General features: G+C 36.9%; 1 protein-coding gene across 1 annotated transcript in view; it reads left to right on the forward strand.

Annotated features, from left to right (window-relative positions):
• The window catches only part of LOC114053749 (desmoglein-4-like), a 58905-nt gene extending 38772 nt beyond the window's left edge, over positions 1 to 20133 (forward strand). Inside the window, exons 11-18 of the mRNA XM_027876889.1 lie at positions 3302 to 3573; positions 4857 to 4996; positions 6505 to 6723; positions 9107 to 9418; positions 11086 to 11225; positions 11435 to 11498; positions 13489 to 13706; positions 18242 to 20133. Of these exons, the coding sequence (XP_027732690.1) occupies positions 3302 to 3573; positions 4857 to 4996; positions 6505 to 6723; positions 9107 to 9418; positions 11086 to 11225; positions 11435 to 11498; positions 13489 to 13706; positions 18242 to 19006 (2130 nt within the window). The 3' untranslated portion in view covers positions 19007 to 20133. The remainder of the gene's footprint in view (positions 1 to 3301; positions 3574 to 4856; positions 4997 to 6504; positions 6724 to 9106; positions 9419 to 11085; positions 11226 to 11434; positions 11499 to 13488; positions 13707 to 18241) is intronic.
• The last annotated feature ends 2141 nt before the right edge of the window (positions 20134 to 22274 follow it).

The following is a 22274-nucleotide window of genomic DNA, read 5'->3' on the forward strand; positions in this document are numbered from 1 at the left end:
AGAGAGAGAGAGAGAGAGAGAGAGAGAGAGAGAGAGAGAGAGAGAGATGATGTGATTAAAATTGTTTCTTTGAGAATATTAGGGGCAGCTAGGTGCTGCAATGGATAGAGCACCGGCCTTAATGTCAGGAGGACCTGCATTCACGTCCAGTCTCTGACCAGACACTTGACACTTACTAGCTGTGTGACCCTAGGCAAGTCACTTAACCCCAATTGCCTCAAAAAAAAAAAGAAGAAGAAGCAGAGAATATTAGTCTGACAGTGACATAGAAGGTGACTTGGAAGGTTGTTTATGTTAGAAGATAATTTTAAGTGCTCTAAGAGACTAAAAATAATTAATAAAGTTGTGATGTTTAAAAGCATGAAAATCATGAGAAAAGCATAAAGGCCTTTGTAGTCCATTCAACAGAAGTATAATGCATTACTTCGTATCATGTGGTCTCACCATTGTACATGTACATGTATGATATGCATCTGTTTCTACTTCTGCTGATTTAGTATCACAGTCTCCAGTGGAAAGTGGAACTGAGAAGAATGGCCTTATTAAGGAACTTTTGCACAGTTTAAGAGAGAGAGAGTAGGAGGGTCTTTTCATGTTTGTTCTTAACCCTGCTCAAGCAATGGGTTAAATATGATCCTATGATCTTTAGTGTTCAGTCTTTACTGATCTTTGACTATTCATTTAGCAGTCTATGGTCTTTTGGTGCATAGGTTTTTGAGAAAATTCTCATTCCTATTAAAATAATCAACTCTGTACAAGTAGTAAATGTTATATACTGTGGAAGTCAATGTGTCATAATGGAGAGTATGCCAGTCTCAGGAGTCAGGACAACCTGGGCTCACTGACTTGTGACTCTGAGCAAGTCATTTAATTTCCCAAGATACTCTATATGCCTATAATCTGCAGATTGTATGTCTGTCTTCCCAGGAAGAGGGGATTTACTCACTGGAAGTCCCCTAAACCAATGAAATCACATGGCAAGACAAAAAAATGTTGTATATATCTAAATGGACCTTGGTTATTCAGGACCCCATTCAACAAAGAATAAAATACTCAGTAAAGAGTCTCAACACTTTATTTTTTTCTCTTTTTTTTTTTTTTAAATTAGGCAATGGGGTTAAGTGACTTGCCCAGGGTCACACAGCTAACAAGGGTTATGTGTCTGAGGTCGGACCCAAACTCAGGTCTTCCCAAATCCAGGGCCAGTACTCTATACACTGTGCCATCTAGCTGCCACAAACTTTTTTTTTTTTTTGGTGAGGCAATCAAGATTAAGTGACTTGCCCAGGGTCACACAGCTAGTAAACGTTACATGTCTGAGGCTGGATTTGAACTCAGATCCAAGGCCAGAGCTCTATCCACTGCACCACCTACCTGCCCCCTCAACACTTTTTAAAATAAGTTCTCCAAGAGCGATCATAGAAATATAGTATTTTGAATATAATTTATGCCTAATAAATATTTGTTGAAATGAGAGGCTTAGCCTAACTGGCCTCTAAGGTCACTTCCAGCTCCATGACCTGAGTGTTTTGGGGACCCTGCATAATGAAAAGCGAGTCCTTAGAGCATCCTCAATATGCTCTGCTTGATATCAGTCCACATGGCAGCTTAGTGAACTCAATTTCAGAAATGGATGATGGCGGGGCCCTTTCCCACCATGATTCAGAGCGTGCACAGGTAACCTGACTCTGTCTTACTGGCTTAATGAATGAAGATAAAAACTTTTTTTTGCTGGCTAATGACATAGATCTGAGTGTGCATACAAAAATCTCTCTCTTTTTCTTGGGGAGCAGAAAAAAGAAATGCCTCTAGGTGAGATAATAAGAACAGTGGTCTGCTCTCACTAGACTAGGCACTCCTGGGGGAGGCAAAAAGGGTGATATCAAAAGTGTAAAACTTTCAAGGAAGCTTAACTGAAATCGAAGGTGAGAGCACTGGTTTGTCAACCAATAAGAAACAGGGTTTCAAGCCTCCAGAGGGAATAGTCAAGTCTTGATAATGCCCATGAAGAATTTACCTTGATAGAATAAACACTTACCCAAAAATCCATGCTGTCATGCAATTGCTTGAGGGAACTTGTGTCTTACCCAGGAGTACTGCTAAAAGACCAAATTCTTCATTACCTTTGTTTAGGAAATTGATTAAAAGCAATACTCAAATTATCGACTTCAGTTCTCTGAAACAAACTATTGATCAATCAGATCAGTCTTCTTAAACCTCGTTTTCACTCTTATTTTCTCAGCTGGCGGTTATTCCATCAATGTGAAATAGCTTAAATTAACTATCCCAGTTCTCTGAAACATACATATTTCCCAATTGTCTCAGCTTCTTATTTATTTCTTATTTCAATTTTCCACCCAGATCACAGTTACTCTTGAAGAGTAAGAGTACTAGTACTAATTTTTTCCTTAGTAGAGTACATGTTAAGATGTTTAGCCTTTAGGATGTTTTATCTGAAATGGTGCAGTCAGGTGGTGCACTGGATACAGCACTAGATTTAGCATCAGGAAGACCTGAGTTCAAATCCAGCCCGAGTTCAAATCTAGTTGTGTGACCTTCGGCAGGTCATTTAACCCTGTTTCCCACTGGAGAAGGATATTGCAAATCCGGATATTGTAAACTCTTCAATATCGTTGTCAGGAAAAACCCCATGGACAGAGGTCCACAGGGTCACAAAAAGTCAGACTCAACTGAAATGACTGAACAAAGGCATTTAGAGATCTATCGAAACCCAGATATACCACACAAAATAGTGTACTCTAGAAAAAATTAATAAAGTACATACATATTAGCAAATACAACTTCTTTCTCTTTCTTCCTTTCTTTCTTCTTTCTTTCTTTGCCTTCTGTTTTGCTTTGTTTTGTTCTTGGCTCAGACTTTGATTTCATTAGTTAAGAAAATTCCCAATGAGGAATTTCTATCAATACAGATTATCATTATTATCAAGTAAAATGAGTTGAACGTAAGCCTGGTTTATACAGCTTCCATAGTTGATAGAATGTAAACTTCTAGAGAGCAGGAAATGTCACCTTTTCTTGGTATCCCTCACACCAGCACAGCACCTGGCACATAGTAGGCATTCTCAGAATACTTGTTATTTGCTTGCTTGATAATTTAACATGTGTGTATGGATTGTAAATCAAATATTCTTGCTATCCTCAAACAATGCTTTTCTGCTCCAGAATAGAATAAAAGAATCATAAAATGTATGTGTTCAAAGGGAACTTAATAACCTCATCGCACGATTAGTGGTAGATCTGAGACCATATCTAACAAACTTCTCACATTTTATCATTTCAGATGTTGGATTATGAACAGATGCCCAATATGCAACTTAGTATCGGTGTTAAAAACAAAGCTGAATTTCACCATTCTGTTGCCTCTCACTACCGGATCCAGGCCATTCCCATCAGGATACAGGTTATTAATGTCAGAGAAGGACCAATATTTAATCCAAACTCTATGAATTTCAGAATACAAGAAGGCTTAAGAGGAAATGCCTTATTAAATTATGTCCTTGGAAGATATACAGCCACTGACTTGGATACTGGGATTGCAGCCACAAATGTCAGGTACAACACTCATCATTTAGTGTGGTAAACCATTGTTAGGTCAGTTGTTCACTTATACAGAAAACATATAATTGGATTTTTTTTAGAGATAATATTGTAGCATTTGAAATCTCCCATGAAATTTTCAGAGGATGCGTTTATAAACTCTGTAAGTTATCTAAGATTATGAACCAGAGGTAAAAGAAGATGGAGGAGAGATGATCTTAAATGATACCATCTGGTGTTAGAAGTTGAAAGAACCGCTCAATTATTCTATGGGAGTCTGATCTTCTTCCAATCAAATGTGTCCCACAAGCATTGAAAGACCCTAAGAGTAAAAGTACTTTAACAGATTATTTAAAACCAACAATTGACAAAGGCTTTGGTTTAACCCAGATCATCTCGAAAGATTAAGGCTAAGAGAAAGATTTAGGACAGGGATATTTCAGCAATATAGCTAATTTGAAGAAAGCAAAGAGTAACAAAGAGTGACAAAGAAGTAGTTAAAGTAACTGGGTGAAAAAAGTATCAACATTTATTGGACGCGCTGTGGCAGTTCCTATGGTGAATTCTAGACACATACTTTGTCTTTAAATTGCTCCCTCTTATCCTTTGTCACTGCCCTCACTCTCCTTCCTACTTGGAAAAGTCCTTCTTTACAACCAACCAATCAAACAATCAGTATTAAGTATATAAATACTCTGTGCCAGACACTGTACTAAACACTGGGGATACACAGAAAGGCTAAAAGGGAGGTCCTTTCCCTAAAGGACTCTCATTCTGATGAGAGAGACAACATGTGACTACTTACATACAAAATATATCCAGAATGGAAAGGGAAGATATCAATAGTTTGAGAGATCTGGAAAGGCCTTCTGAAAAACATGAGATGTGAGCTGAATCTTCAAGGAAGCCAAGGAAGCTAAAAGGCAAAGGTAAACTTTTGAATTCTGTTTCCAATATCTGCTAGTTTGGTGACCATGGAAAAGCACTTAAATTTTCTTAGCCTCATTTTTTTTTGTTCATAAAATAATAACAAGTTAATATATCTATTGCACTTCCTTTATAGGGTTTTTGTAAGGATCAAAGGAGAAAATATATGTGAAGGACTTTTCGAACCCTAAAACACCATTTGTTATTCTCAGTGTTTTACCAAAACATGAATAGCTTTTGTTGTATTGACTCTCAAAGAGTGCTTAATCATTCTGCTAAACCTACAGTACATTTTAGCACATTATTGTTTTCTGAAATTTAAAATTACTATCATCATAGCATAATACTGAGTTTTTTTTAATCAAAAACAGATATGTCATGGGATATGATGCAGCCAACTGGTTAAAAGTTGATTCAAGGACAGGAGAGATACAGTTTTCCAGGGAATATGATCCAAAATCAAAATATGTTATCAATGGGATATACGCAGCTGAGATTCTGGCTGTCGAAGGTAAGAAAATTGTTTTCAATTTGCTTTCATAGTCATTTCTTTTTGAAACTAAATACAAATGCTAGCAATGAAACTAATGGCCATTTTTTCATACTAAGGAAGCTTTGACTGTAAAATTAAATGACATTAAAATTTTATAGCTTTTCTCAGAAAACATTAAGGGGAGGGTGTCTCTAAACCATAAGGATCAAGCAGAAAGAGCTAAGAGTTAATGTGGTATCAAGCTTCATGATGAGTTTAAAGTATAAGAAGTACCAAAGATGATGAACTATTTATTATTACAGTGACTAGAGGGAAACCTGGGACCTCCTATATATTGTCTTTAACCTAAGAATGAGTTTCATATCAATATGTCATATCAATATCTCCAATAATAATAGTTTGTTTTGTTCTTGGCTGAGACTTTGATTTCATTAGTTAAGGAAATTCCCAATGAGGAATTTCTATCAATGCAGATTATCATTATTATCAAGTAAAATGAGTTGAATGTAAGCCTGGTTGTGAGTAGGTCACTTCTCAAGGCACAGTTCAGATTCTACCTCCTCCATGAAAGATAGTCCTCCCTTCTCCAGAGAAAAATGATCCCTGGTGCCTACCACAATGCATGGCATTCAGTAGACACTTAATAAATGCTTGAATAACAAACTTAACTCCTTTAAACTAGAAGTAACAATTTTATCCTATCTCAATACATGGTCAAATTCCATTTTTTTTTATATATTTACTTGTTTGAGTCCCTTATTCCCCTATTCATTTATAATTCCCTAAGGGAAAGAACGAACACTTACCTCGCACATAGTAGGTGTTCAATAAATGCTTGTTGGTTTAAACTGAAAACAATGAACAAGGCATCAAACAATCATTAAGTTTATCCTTTAAGGCAACTTTTAAAAGTCTAAGACACAATTTGACAATTTTATTTCTATTCCTTAACTATCATTTGCAAAGACATAAAGTTCTAAAATTGTATGATTTTGTACTCAGACCCCAACAAAACATTGCATTGTAACTCACTTTACTTAAAGTCAAAAGTTTTTCCAGTAGCTTGTCAGCCCTTCAGCCTCTGGCTCAGCATCAGAGCGCCCCCAGCTACTTATTAGAGTAAATGTGATTTCTCCAAGTAATTACTTCTAAGTAGTCAAATGATTTTTTTTAATAGGGTAGACTCAGTCTATAAATGTCCTTATAGCTCTGTAAATATAAAAGGTATCCTATTACAGATTGAGAAAATAGCAGTGAGAAAAAAAATGTTTTTACCTAAATTCCAAAAGACCTAATGGTTGCCTTTGAAAATAATTAGCCATCAGTCATGTGGATGCTAATATCTCTATTTCAGGATTGTAAACCTTAGCTTCAATCATTCTCAACTGAAAGATTCAATGGATTATCCATTATCTCTGAGAACCTCCTCAAAGCACTTCTGAATCTTGCAATAACCTCTAGCAAGGCAAAAGACAGTTGGCGTTGGGTATCACTTATCTTAATTATTTGTAACACTGTTGTTTCAGATGGCATTGGGAAAACTGCAACAGGGACAATATGTGTCGAAGTTCCTGATGTCAACGATTTCTGCCCCATAATTTTCTCTGACAGTAGACATATCTGTGTAGCCTCCCCATCAGTCATTATCTCAACAAGGGATGATTCTTTTGGCTCACCCTTTACATATTGCATCATGGATCAGCCACCGGGGACAGCTGACCTATGGGATATCAGGTCAATAAATGGTAAGCAGAATGTAAGCTTGATGTTACTTTCAAATCCAAAAAAAATCACTTCTTTCTCAAAGTATTTGATTCATCCCAAAGAGTTGTAATAAAGTAAGAGATAGTGTGCATATTTAGAACACTTAAGGAGAAGCTTAGGAACATTCTTTGATTTGAAATAGAAGTACAAATGATTTATCAATAAGGGTAAGTTGACAATTAATAATTATATAATAGAACCCCTTTATAAAATCAATTCTCAACTTAGAAGTTAACTAGTTTTAAATGAATACAGGTGATATCAGCAGAGATTACATCATAGCATGGTAGAGTTAGAAGGTATCTTAGCAATCATTTTGATTGAATCCCTCATTTATCAGACAAGGAAACTCTAAGGTGAAATTATTTACCCAAGGTCATACAGTTAAAGACAAATCTAAGACTAGGAAAGTCAAGCATCCTGAATTCTAAACCAAGCTCTCTTTTTATTATGCCACACTGCTTCCCATAAGATTTCTACCAGATCTCAAAATCTTTTATTCTTTTAAAAGTATGTTTGAAAAGCCATGGCTTGACCCATTACCTAGCAAAGCCCATGAACATAAAATTATTTTATAACACATGTATCTGGTACTTTGGATTAATGACTAAGTTTTCATTGGTTTAGTATACATTTGCTTTTCTTAAAATTCGCCCTGGATTGATATTTAACCCCAACCCAGAAGCTCTGGGTTCAAATCCTTCCTCTAATCAATAAGTATAAGAAAAAAAAACTACTTCTATAATCACTAATCCAAATCAATAATAATTAGAATGATTTTCAGATTGGTAAAGGTGGTAAGAAAATGAGCATCACAAATATTGGAATTGGAATTGTTTTCCTTAATTGTGTACTTTTTACAAGAGCTTTATATTTTTCTTTTCTTCCTTTCACATAGGGTAGATCAAGGAAGGAGAAAATAAATGCGCCTTTAAAAAAAAAAAGGCCTAAGCAAAAATGGTCTAAATCAATCATTAGTTAAATGCAAATTAAATCAACTCTGACATTCCACTTCCCCCCCATACAAGTGAAAAAAAATGAAGAGAAAAAAATTTGAAAAAAATAGGAAGGGTTATGGGAAACACACATCAGTTTCCTATTGAATCTGTGAAGATCCTCCCAAATCACAAAATCCTCGACTCAATGATTCCACTAGAGGGCATATCCCTTTCAAGACAGGAAGGGAACCCAAGTGTACAAACATATTGATACCAGCTCCTTTTGGTATGTTGAAGACCTAGAAAGTAAGATGTGACATCCTACAATAAGTAGGGCAAGAAGTGAACAAATTGTGGTGTGTGGATATTTAAGAACAATGACATGGCATAAAACCCATGCAACGTCAGCGAAACCTGGAATGGTTGGATGGGCTAATGCAGACTACAGGGAGTATTTTCTAACGTACAGCATAGTGACAACCAACAACTTAGCAAAATGTCCCACCTCTTGTTATTGTAATTGTTCACCAGTGTATGAGAGATTTAGCAAGACTTGTACACCCTGCCTCCTTACCAAGAGGTAATGGACAAAAGCTGTAGAATAAAAAGCCTATTTTGAGAAATGGACAGTGTGGCAATTTGCGTTCCTTGACTATGTGCTTTCATCACATGTTTTATTGGTTCATTTTTTTTTCAGTTTTGGGTAGGAGAGGATGGCAGTGGGAGGGTTACTAGCAATAGGATTGTCTTGCCCTTCATCATCCACACCCCAAAATAATAAGGAAAGGAATTGATGTAATAATACATAAAATAGAACTGAAGGAATACCAGAAGGAATGAGAAAGCTTTAAAAGTATTATTTTGAATTCATTATTACTCAAAAAGAAATTCAAGCTAACCATATTTGTTTCATGTATAATCTTCCTTTTCTATTTTATGGTGTATATAATATGTTCATTTTATTTCATGTTTGTGATTTTCAAAATTTAAAAAAATCAAATATAAAAAAAAATCCTTCCTTTACCACTTACCTATGTAACTTTGAGCAAATCAATCAAACTCTCCAAATCTCAATTTCATTATCTATTAAATAAGTAGGCTAGACTAGGTGACCATAAAGGTCCCTTCCAGCTCAAAATCTATGATCCTATGACCCAGTATTTAAGCAAATGTTGCTGGATAAGTAAAGGAGAGCTATGTAGCCTGAGAAAACAAATAGTCATTGGAATGAGTCTAGATTAAAATGTAGTAATTTTGAATAAAGGATAAAAAAAACTTTTACTGCTAGGCAATGTAGCTGTAAACTTGCTATAAGAAACAAAAGCTAGAACAGCTAGATGTCTTGTAGACATCCCTGCTAACTCAAAATTATATGATTTTATTAAGGAAAACTAACCTTCCCATTTCTTTTCTTCCTTTGTAAAAGCTACCTCGGCAATACTCACTGCTATGCAACAGTTATCACCTGGACTTTACCAAGTTCCCATCTTAGTGAAAGACACCTATGACAGAACTTGTGAATTGCCACAAATTATACCATTAGAAGTTTGTGAATGTGATGACAACCACATGTGCTCTTACTACAGCACAACCGGCATCTACCCGGGGGGCCCCAGCATCACCATAGTTACTGCTAACAATTATGGTACTGTCGCTGGTGACAGAATTGGTGACGGCAACGTGGGACTTGGACCAGCTGGAATTGGTCTCATTGTCTTAGGTCTCTTATTACTGCTATGTAAGTATTGAGTTAAGCCCTCGTCAGTCGATTTTCTAAAACCAGAATATGACCACTGGATTATCTTCTCATGTTCATCTGACAATTTTTAAAATAACATTTATTTGTTTGTTTATGCATTTATTTATGTATACTGTATGTGTATAGAGAGACAAATGCATATAGACAAATGTATGTCCATGCGTCCATATATACATATCTATATTTGTGATAAAAAAAAAAATCTTGGCAAATAGCCAGTTATCAGTACTGGGGCTTGATGACTAAGAGACAGGTCAGTTTAGAGACATCTGAGACCCAAGAGTCTAAGTGGTTGGTGAATTAGAGGAGTATTGAAGCAGGTGAATAGATGGCAATCTGGACAGGCAGATGGCAGTATTAGGGTGCTCTAAGACTGACCAGCATAAAGGCTGTCCTGACTGATAAAAGAGCCATGATAGTTGGGTAGCAGGCAGATAGAGGAGTGAGGGAGGCCTGGCACCGGGTAGTTGGGATCTTGTGACTCTGATAACCATGATCTGGCTATTTTTTTAGGGATCAAAAGTCATAGCATTTAGAGTTTCTGTGAGAGAATTATTTGAGGAAAATTAGCACCGGACTAGAAGGTAGCAGTGAATTTTATCCTGATCTTTCTACATTTTCATTGTGAGATGTTGGGCAATTTACTTAATCTCTCTCAGCCCAGAGCCTGGCTTGTAAAACGAGGGCGCTGGACGAAATAATTTCCAGCATTTAGCTCTGATGCTACATGATCCTAATTCTCTGAAACTGCCACCAGAGGGTGGCATTATCACATATATTTGACTATATCTAAGGAGAAGAATATAAGTTAAATGATTACTTTAAACAATACTGAATTCCAATTATTATGGATGGGAAATAACTTTTTAACCGAACTTTTGACCAGATCCTTTTCTTAGTGAAAAGTATTGTAAGCAATAATCTCCGGGTCTACTAGAATAGGCAAGCTTAACTAGTAAAAGGCTCTAAACGTGAGGTTTCATATGTTTGTTTGTTTGTTTGTTTGCTTTCAGAAAACAGCTCTATTACTATTATGGGGTTCTAACACCATTTTAATTGTGAGCAGTAAAATGATTTCTCATAGCAAGAATCAGGCTGCCACTAGGAATTTTTAGTGCTGTCCCCAGAAGCTTGGTAGGCCAGGACCTAAAGAGAAAACATGAAGGTCTTCAGGAATATTGCAAAATTTTATGGAGTGTTGGTTATTTTCGTTAAATCGTTTTCCACTCATATCTGACTCTTTGTAACCCCATTTGGGGTTTTCATGGCAAAGATATTAGAGTTGTCATTTCCTTCTCCAGCTCATTTTATAGGTGGGAAAACTGACACCAACAAGGTTAAGTGACTTGCCCAGGTCCCAATAGAACTTAAGATCCCTGAGAGCAGAGGTTGTTTCATTATTTGTTTGTGGCCCCAGTATTTGGTACCTGAGACATAGGGGATGTTTGTTGATTGAGTGATCAAGCCCTTGAAGTTTTAAAGTTCTACCCATGACTCTGTATGCATACATATGTAGGAGAAGGGGGATTACCATTTTACATCTTTACCTCCCTCCTTAGTTTGTTTTCTTTTGTTTTTTAACGTAATGCTTGACTCTGGAATTTACAGATCTTTTGTTAACTGTCCATCATCCCTTTCTCGGTCAGTAATGCCACTCCTGCTGCTCATATGCTGCTGCAAACGAAAGGCACCAGCAGGCCTGGGAACTCGATTTGCCCCTGTGCCTGAGGGGGGTGAAGGAGTGATGCAGTCATGGGGGATAGAAGGAGCCCATCCTGAGGACAGAGTGAGTTTCAATCTACTTTCCTTCATATATGAAGCATGGTATGTACATAGAAATGGAGAACTGAGACATCTGGGGCCTCTTGACTGTTTTTCAACTCCCAAAAAATAAATGAAGAAGAAAAAATAATAAGGCAGCATTAGAGAAGGAGAAGTTGGATCACAGTATTTATCCTTTAACTAATATTTTGGGGATGTTTTTGTTTCTTTCAGGATGTCTCCAATATTTGCGTGCCTGTAACCGCCTCCAACACACAGGATCGCATGGAATCTTCTGGTTAGTAGATATGAAGCTTTGTTGCTGCTTTTGAAGTGTAAAAGACTTAATCATGGATTATACAATCAGAGCTCTAGAACAGGAAGGAGACCTCAGAGGCCGTTTAATCCAAACTCATCATTTTATAGACAAAGAAACTGAGGCCTAGAAAATTGAAGTGACTTTCCCAAAATCACACAGCTCACAAGTGGAAGAACCAGGATTTGAACTGTGAGATTATAAGCTCCTTGTGGGCAGGTATGGCCTTTTGCTTCTTTTTGTATACCTAGGTTTACTATGCTAACATAGTACCTGGCACATAATAGAGACTTAATAAATTTGAATTGATTGATTGATTAAACCCAGGAGATAGATCTGGGATATATGTGCTTTGGCTCCATTCAGAGGGAGATACGTTCTATCATATCAGGAAATCCCTACAATCATGCCTGTTACAGAAGCAACCTGAAAAACTGAGTTGGCCTGGTTAAACTCATAAGGAAGCTTCTCTTTGTCATAGAATACCCATCATAGGCTACAATCATGAGATTGGGATTTGGGGTAGTCATTCTTTTTTTTTCTCAGTCAGTCAATAAACATTTATTGAGGACTTTGTATGAATCAGGCACTGTGCTAAGCACTAGAGATACAAAGAAAGGTAAAAAATAGTCCCTGTCCTCAAGGAGTTCACATTCTAATTAATAACTTCCCAAAAATGTACATACAAGGTATGAACATTACAGTGGGAGTGAAATATAATGTCTAAGAAAAACATACTCCTGGGTGCCTTAGGGTATTATTTTTACAATAGCAAAGGGAGAAGAAATGGGGGCACCATCTAATAAAGAATTTACAAGTTCTTCTTCTCCATGTGGATTTTTCATGCCAGTCACATGCATGCCCAAGACTCTTTAGAAAAACCATTTAGGCCAGTGGAGAGCATTATGGAAGAGGAAAATGATTTTCCACAACTCTGAAACAAGCATATTTGTCTTGCACAATCCTCCAAACTGGGGAGCTAGTCCAAAACTTCTCTCTTTAGAAGTCTAAGAACAATCCTCTCAGGAGAAAGGTTGTAACTTTAAGGTTGCCTGTAGAAGGCAGGCCACTCACTCCACCACTAGGCAAAGAGGATCTATGGAAGTTTCTAGAAAGCATCCAAAGACCCACTTGCTCTGGTCAACATCATATAGATTTAAAAAAAAAAAAAAAGAAAGCCCTCTTAAGTAGGCAGTGCAACTTGATGAGTCACAAGAAGAAGCAGCAACTTTACCCTAGAAGGACCATTAATCCAACTCCTGCTCACTACCTGCCTTACTTACCCTCTTTAGACTGGGAGAGAATCTAAGGGCCTAAGAAGAGGAAGATAGAAGTCTGAATTACCTGGATACTCTCATATGAACTAGAAATACATTTGGTTTCTATGTCCAGAGATCCCAGAGAAAACTTGGGATATTAGAAGTGTAAGATCATAAATTGGGAGCTGGAAGATATACTGAAGGTCACTGAAGCCGACCCTCTCATTTTCTAGATGAGGAACTGAATCTCAGATAGGTCAAGTGATTCGATGCAGGTCACACAGTAAGTAGCAGGGATGGTAATTCAACTCAGATAATAGGATCACATATACAGAATAAGAGGAGACCTCAAAGTCATCATCATCATCATCATAACTAACATTTATATATCGCCTACTATGTGCCAGGTACTATGCTTAGTAAGTACTTTACAAATATTATCTCATTTGATCCTTACAACAACCTTGTTAAGGTAGTTGCTGTCATTATTCTTATTTTTACAGATGTGGAAACTGAAGCAAAAAGAGGTTAAGTGATTTGCCTAGGGTCACACAGTTTGCTGGAGCCATTTCCCCCTAGCTTTTACCTACCTGTTTAATTTTTTCATACAATAAAACTTTCTCAGTCAACAGGAAAAGGATCATGCATGTACTTAGATGACAAAGCCCTAAAACAATTTTAAGTCATATAACATGAAAACACACTCTTTCCAGAGATCTACACCAACACATATGCAGGTGGAGGCACTGTTGAAGGAGGCGCTTCTGGGGTGTCTGGCGTTGAGCTGAATACAGGAGTTGGAGCAGCGCTAAGTCTTGGGGCTGGGGGACTTGCCGGGGCAGTGAGAAGACGGGGCTCTACCATAGGAACACTGAGGGAATACACAGAAACAGGCGTGAATATGGCTTTCTTGGACAGCTACTTCTCTGAGGTAAGCCCTTCACAGACACAAGAATGAGGGTTCATAAATGGTGATATGTTCTGTTTGATCTGGGGTCTTTTTCATGTGACTCTGATAACCATGATGCACAATATGAGGGGGAAAAACCTCTGTCATAAAGCACCTCGCTATAGCACATCAGAGCTTGGGTTATACTGAGGTTTTAAATCACATCCTCTACTGTGGCAGTTTAATGAAATTGTCACTATAATAAAAACTGTTTAGAAGTATTTTTCATCCCTGCTACTATTAATATGACTATAATCAAACAAGATAGTCAGTCAACCTAGCATTTGGGCCTATTGTGCACCACCAACACTGTCCTAAATGCTAAAGATGCAAAGAAAGTTAAAAAAAAAATCCCTGCTCTCAAGGAGCTCACAATCTATATATGTAATATATTATGTATATACATATATATACATATATACATACTATACTGCACAACATATGTATATGTGTATATGTATATATGTGTATATACACATACATATACATATATAGTCTATATGTGTACAAATATATACATAATAGTGAGCATATATATAGCACTTTAAGGTTTGCAAGGCACTTTATAAATGTCATTTCATTTTATTCTCACAATAATCCTGGGAGGTAAATGTTATAATTATCCCCATTTTATGAGAAAACTGAGGTTAAGTTACTTGCCCAGGGTCACACAGTCAGTAAGTGTATGACACTGAGTCCTGATATCAGGCCCAGTACTTTATCCCCTGCCACCTGGCTCCCTTTATAAATCCAATGCTCTTATTTATAAGATTGTATTTATTTCTTCTATTCAATTGTTATAATAAACCTTGATGCCAGGAATAGTCAAGAAACTCTAAATATCATTCCATTTCATCCTCTTTCTAGTTTTTTTCTCCTTTTGACTCCAATAACTACAAGATTCCTCTTCCTCCCCATCCATCCCAGTTTGGAGTTTTCTACTTCTTTCCCCATCTCCCTCCCAGTGCAGGGAAACCTGAAGGACCCTGACCAAGACTGAGACACCAACCCGAAGGAGGAGAAAGTTACACAGGATAGAAAGTGATAGTTTGCAGTAGAACTCGAGAAGGTGGTGCCATAACCAAGAACAGGCTTGAATCTTCAATTAAAACAGGGCTGGATGGGAAAAAAGAAAGAAAACTAAGATGAAGGAGGGGGGAGAAGGAAGAAAAAAATCAGAAGGACACAATGACATATTTTAGGAGGAAGAAAATCATATGAGGGCCTATGGGAATCTCATTGTGAACTTGGGCCTACAAAGTGCAGCATTTATCTCAGTATCCAGCACAATCAAGCAGTACCTTCCAGGAAGGGGAGGGAAGAAGAAAGAATGGGAAAAAAGAAAAAAGGCCCAGGAGAATCCAAAAAAAAAAAAAAAAAAAAAAAAAAAAAGCTGTTCGCCCTGCGGCAATATGCCTGAGCTTCATCTTCTCAGTCTATAAAAAGGGGTTAAATATCAGTCCCAGGCCCACCTCATCTATTTTGTAAGTATAAACAAGATAATAAGCATATGCACTTCTTGGAGCTCTTGAGACAAAAACTCCATATAAATTCAAAGTATCATCATCCTTATTATTTCCCCAGGGCTGGTAGTTTAACCAGCTACTTATGCCTGGAGAGAACCTGTGAAGGTGTTTTTTTGGTTTGGTTTGATTTCTTGCAATATTACTTTTAGCCTTTCATTCATTGAACCTGAAAATTATTTCTTTGGCCATGGTTTGGCCAAGTCTAACTTCTGGGAAATTCCAGGGATTTACAAAGAATTAATTCAACAAACACACACTTAATATGTTGTATGGAACTGCTTAATGAAGTGATTCTCTTTCCAGATAGACTCTCTTGGCCTTGAGCAAGTGTCCAGTAGAATAAGGAGATGAGCTCAATCTCAATCAATAAAATAAACACAAAGGGTATTTAATGGGAACTTGGTAGCCCTCAGAATTTGAGGGTGGGGATGGGGAAGAGAAGGAGTTGAATTTCTAGTTCAATACAATCATGGAAATCCATAAGAACATTACTTAATTGAGACTGTAACTGTCAATAATAACCCTAAAGATACAAATACATAAGGAATTCTGCCAAGATCACAGAACTCATTTATAATAATTAATATGCAGTTACTATGTAGGGAAGGAGAGGTGGAGAGAGAGAAAGAAACAGAGATAAATAGCTAGAGAGGTAGAGAGAAAGATAGCTGTATCTAGAGAGATAAAGACAGAGACAGCAAGAGATAGCAAAAAGAAACAGAGACAGAGGTAGCAAGTTATAGAGAGAAGGACCAAAAGAAAACAGTATGTATGTAGCCATGCCTCTGCTGAACCCACCAGGAAAGAAAGTACAAAGTTCAAGACAAAATTCTGTAAGCATCCCATTCTTATGTCCTCGCACACCTTCAAATCCAATCAGGTCACTTGTTCTCTCTTTTGTGAATCCTTGTAGCATGCTCCCCAATTCCCCCAAAGGTGGGAGACAAAATCATAACTGTATTTTGAGATCTATACTAAATTTGACAGTCATTTGTGGGGTGCCTTCCCTTTTTAAGGGATATGTCTATTTTGAATTAAAAAGGCCCTGCCCTGTTAACAGGAAGTTGCAACCTTAATCCAATTACATAATATAGTGCTGCCATCTTTTATAAGACCTATTGTTCTGGTTAAAACTGGAGTATGGGTAAGTATACTTCCTGGTGTAAAGCGATAATTTTAACATTAGGAGTTTCTGAATATATATCCAAAAGAAATCAAACCAGATTAAAATCTGGATGATTCCAAATTCAGATTTTCCATCACTAATGGCAAACCACCTCCTGGGGGAAAATCTCTTTTTGAATAACCTCTTTTTAAATAAATGTCATTTTACTCAGTTTCTCTTTTTTAAGTAGAGATCTAGAGGTAAAGTTAGATAGTTCATGGTTTGAGAAGTGTCAAGAAATGTCAATTTAGAGGAAATACACAGAATCACAGAATTAGATGCAACCTCAGAGAATTTGGAGTTCCACCTTCTCATTTTACAGATAAAGAAAGTAAAGCCCAGAGATTTTAAAGTGTTTTAGAACAATTCAAATGCCTAGATGTTAGCCAAGCAAAGACTAGAATACAGTCCCCAGAATTCTAATCCAATATTCTTTCTCTGTCATGGTGCTGCTTCCAAAAGAAAAAATTAAATTTCTGTGATTTTAGTAAAGAAGAACCCCACTCTCACCCCAGCCAATCATTATATAAGCGTAATATCATATCATTAAACAGCAAATAATTCATACTGAGTTTCTTTTAATTAGTCTGACCTGTTTAATTAGCAGCTCATTTCAGGTCAGATTCCAATTTGCCCCAGTGTTTTATTATTCATGGGAATGGATGAAAGGAAATGGAGGAATTAATATGGCCTATACTATTTATGACTATGAATACTCTTGCAGAATCTGACTGATAACATCTGCTAAACTCAGCAATTAGAGGTGGAGTTAGCTGCCAGCACTGCTCAGTATTCATCAGGAAATGCCATCACTGAGCAGTAGTTTGACAGTATAATTGAAATTATATTTAGCACAAAATCCCCAGTGGTGTGTTAAAAGAAGGGATTGTCCCTAAGGTTTATCCTTTGTTCATGAGTGTTTTTCAAAATGAAGAAAATCAAAGACCCCCTTTTCTTATGTTCCAAAACATTATTGGTGAATCAAGCAAAGATGGTGCTGCTGAGAGAATCTGTGACCCATTGTCTTCTCTGAAAACCTCATCCCCAAATGTTCAATCAACTTTAGGAAAAATTTTAAGTTAGGCAAGAGTTGTCTTCAGCATCCTCCTACCTCCTCATGTAGTCCTCCTCTTCATCTTCCTAGAAATTCATGCCCTCTAGGTAGCTACTTTGTACTCTAAGTCAAGGAACCATGTTCTCTCAGCTACCCGTCACTATGAAAAAGCTCATTACCACACCATTCCAGGGATACTCTTATTTCAATCTTGGGGCAGACAAACTCTGAGAAACCTAAGGAATTACTCTCTAATCTTAGAATTTAGACAGCCTTTCTGACTCACCTAAATAATGTCATGGAAGTGACCACCAATTCTCCTACTAGTAATTTCAGTCCTATACATAGTAATTAAAGTCCCAGCATTTTGTAGTTAAATTTTCTTGCCAGGATTACATTGACTCTGTTTCATTTCTTCATTGGAAAAAAAAGTCAAATATTTCAAGCTTCTCAGAAAGTATATTGATCATATTATTTCAGATATACAAGGGGACAAATCCCAAAGGTCAGAATTTAGCCTCTAAGTAGAATATGGAAATGATCGTTAAAATCATTTCCCAAACATGAGTATTCACAAAATGTTCATGCAAATATAATGCACCTGTGATACCCACCCCTCTTACAAAAAGATCTTAGCCATTTCTCAGTCCCATCATTCCACAGGCCAAAAAAATAAATAAATAAATAAACCACAGAAGCATCAATATTTATATTGTTTGATACTTTAAGAAGTGAAAACAGTTCTAATTCCCTACCTTTGCTCTACCTTTAGAAAGCCTACGCTTATGCAGATGAAGATGAATGTCGACCTGCAAATGACTGCCTTCTTATTTATGACCATGAAGGAATGGGGTCTCCTGTGGGTTCCATTGGCTGCTGCAGCTGGATTGTAGATGACCTGGATGATAGCTCCTTAGAAACTTTGGATCCAAAGTTTAGGACTCTAGCTGAAATATGCTTAGACACAGAAATTGAACCATTTCCATCTCCTCACCAGGCCTGGATACCAATCACTACTGATCTTCCCCTACTTGGACCAAATTACATTGTTAATGAATCTTCAGCAATGTCTCTCACAGAGGCTGGATTCCAGGCAGAAATGGCAATGCCTGATCCCACGATTCATAGTGACATTATAGTGACAGAGTCATATAGTACTTCTGACCAGTGTGTACAACCGACTACCATTATTTTTGAACCTCAGTTGGTTCCCAATGTCCTGGTTACAGAAACAGTGATGGGACCTGCCTATGCTGTGCAAGGAAACATTTGTGTACCTGCTGAGTTAGCCAACACACATAATGTGATCTACACTGAAAGAGTAGTGCCAAGTCCAGGTATGACTGCCATGAGTAATAGCAGTATGACCAGTGGTTGCATGGGTACTGGGATGAGTGGCAGTGGAATGGTAGGCCCTGATATTGAAGTGACCCAAATGGTAAGTCCAGATGTTCATGTCTGCCAAACCATGGACTCCCCAATGACATCCCGACGTAGGGTAACACAGCACAGTACTGTGCAGTACTTCCAACAATGAGGTCCTTACTGATAATGTTCTCAGTAATGTTAATGACATATTCATAATCATCAAAATTAACTGTCACAAAATCTAATTTTAGCAGTGAATACTCTAAATTCATGCTCCCTCTGTTGATGGGGAATTTGGCCAAATATTTTGAGTGAAGATTTCTTCTTTATGATTTTTAATGGAGCATCAAAAATGTATTAAAGATACCATATGTTCTTTAGCACAAGGCCTAGAAACATACTCCTAAAACAGAGAGTCACTAAAACCTGCAAGTCTTCCAAAGAGGTTATAAAAATGCTCTGTCCTGATGCTTGAATTTTGCAGCAAGCAATTAGCCTATTCTATATTCACCTGCCATATTACTGTATCTCTAGAAAGGAAATTGCACTAAAGAAGTTCTTCTTTAGAATGAATTTGAATATTGAATAGTCTTATTTGGTTCATGAAAACTGTACATTTCAAGACATGGGGAGAGAAGAGTGAATCTCCTTAAAGAAATCATTCAAGACTAGACTTACCTTTCAAGGATCTTCTTGACTGCTGAAGTAGGTAGGATAAGCTTCATATAATCTGGGAAAAGGAATTTCATTGCTGAATGTATCAATGGTAAAGGTTCATTGCATGGAATAACATATGGAAACTATTCAACATGGATGAATTTTAATTGTATCTTATAATTTCATATCATTACCTATAAATTAACTTAGGATAGCAAAAGCAAATAAAGGACTGAAGGAGTCAAAACAATGCATTTATAAGTATGAAGTAGAGTAAGTTCTTGGAGAAATAGTTCTTCCTTCCCCACAAGGACTTTTTTCTCCCCACATTTAGCAAATTATATTAGCTCACAACATAAATGGGACGAAATTAGGCCCATGTCAGTGGCCCTGAACGTTAGCTGGAGTAAAATCTTTTCTCAAATATCTCCTTTAGACACCAAAACTGAGGCAGTATGGACAAACTCATAATAAGTAGGGGGAAAAAATCTCTTTTGTCCTATTATTAACTAATGCTTCCATTCCTAACCTTGTCATTCATGTTGAATGAACAAAATGGATAGCCTGCACTGCACAGCCAGTCAGCTTCTGTCTGTGTAAAGACAACTGGGGAGGGGGGAAGGAGGAGGAAGGGCTTAAACAGGGTAGTTTTATTTTAATTCTGTAAAATATGTAAACTATACAGTAGTAACTAGTGTATACAGCAAGACTAAGTTGTAAATATAATAAAATTATTTCCAAGGCCTTGTTTCTTTTTTGATTGCAGTAACCAAGAGATTTTCATATTTCTGCTCCTTCTTTAATGACAAAAGGATTCTTAGATCCTTAGAGATCATTTAACCCAGCACCTTCATCTTAAAAATGAGAAGCACAGAAAAGTTAAAAATAGCTCCTTATAATTGTCTATTGCTTTATAGTTTATGAAAATCTTTAACCATCATTACCTCACTTGCAGGCTGTCATAGTAAGAGTAGGGAGACGTGTTTGATTCCTGACTCCGCCGATTTGCAGTTTTATGACCTTGGGAAAGTCAATTAGCCTCAACTTCCTTGTATGCAAAACAGCAATAGTAGTATTTACACTGTCTGCACAGTGCAAGTACAAACACAGTACAAGTACAGTACAACACAGCTTTGTAATCTATGAAGTACTGCATAAAACAGAATCACTATTAATGATAATAATAATCTGAGCGCAGGTATTATTAGCTCCATTTTATGGATGAGGAAACTGATATGAAGAAAATAAGTGACTTGTTCAAGGTCACAAAGCTAGTGAGTGACAAAAGAGACTGGAAAACAAACCTTATAACTATACGTTTAATGCTTTTTGAACTTTTCCTCTTCTGTCATATTACCTCCCATAAGTTAATTGACAACACAACTATTTAGCCACAATGTTTACCCTTGATAGAAAGTCAAGTTCACTGCTTTTCCACTATACTCTCTACATTAAGGGTTAAAAGAGTTGCATTTGAATATTACTTGCAACCTGATATTATCTCCCACATAATCTGAAGAGGCAGTAATTCTTCAGAAAGGTGGGTTTATGAGATCTGTGTACAGACTAGCTAAGTCTCACATCACCTAAAAATTCTTTCTAATTACTGATCATTTCCTAAATCGTCTGTGCTGTTTGATGCTCTTTAGACATTCCATATTACAGTTTTTACCACCAAGGCTCATAGCACATTTCTCTATCCTGCAATTTGACAAAAAAACTCTTTCCACAATCTGTTAAATAGCCAAGTTATATTAGCATCAACTTTTTTTCTTTTAAAAAATTAGCTTGTTTCCTTTTGTTTTCACACTATAGATATTTCCCCTTAATACTTCTCTTCCCCATTGAAACCTTCCTTGTACTTCCCCCAGAAAATTTTAAACAAAGCCAACTAACACAGCTCTGATGTCTCACAGAGTATACTGCATTCCAGATTCATAGGTGCACCTCTCTACTAAGAACAGGAAGGTATGTATATTTTCTTGTCAGTTCACCAGGACTATCATTATTCATCCAATTCAAATAAGACCAAGTCACTTAACCTTTTTGGGTCCAATTTCTTTATCCGTAATATGAAGAGGTCAGAATACATTGCCTCTAAGGTCCCTTCCAGCTCTAAGTTCATAATACTACAATCTATGACTTCTTTTTGGTATTATTATTTATATTATTGTTGTCATTATGTATATTGTTCTCTTCATTCTGCTTTTTTCCACTCTCTACCACTCCATATGTCTTTCCACATGTCTCTGAATTCCTCATATTCTTAACTTATTTTTAGTAATCAACAAATGATTATTTATTTACCATCTTGTACAGGCCATGGGGAGGTATGACTAACCCAGTTGTTGAACCATATGAGTACAATTGAGTGCTGTGTGGTTCTAATAATTTGCTTGAAGTTGAGCAGCAGAAATGGAGTATTTGTTTGTCTCATTGTTTCATGGAGTAATTGAAAATTTTTAGGTCCCCCCATAAGTACTTAAGAAATTTTTTAAAAAAAAGGGAAGAGGGAGAGAGAAAGGAAGGATGGAAGGGAGGAAGGAAGGAAGGTAAATGGGCCTTTTATACCTGCTATGAGCCAGGTGATATGCTAAGCACTGGGAAGACAAAGATAAATAAAAGACAATCCCTGCTCTTAAGGAGCTCTCGGTCTAATGAAGGAGACAATATGAAAACAACTATGTAGGATAAATAGGAGATAAGCAATAGAGAGACATTCAATAAGAGCGGTGTGTGTGTGTGTGTGTGTGTGTGTGTGTGTGTGTGTGTGTGTGTGT

The sequence above is a fragment of the Vombatus ursinus genome, unplaced genomic scaffold (assembly GCF_900497805.2).
Source record: "Vombatus ursinus unplaced genomic scaffold, bare-nosed wombat genome assembly UNPS02014812.1, whole genome shotgun sequence".
Lineage (NCBI taxonomy): Eukaryota > Metazoa > Chordata > Mammalia > Diprotodontia > Vombatidae > Vombatus > Vombatus ursinus.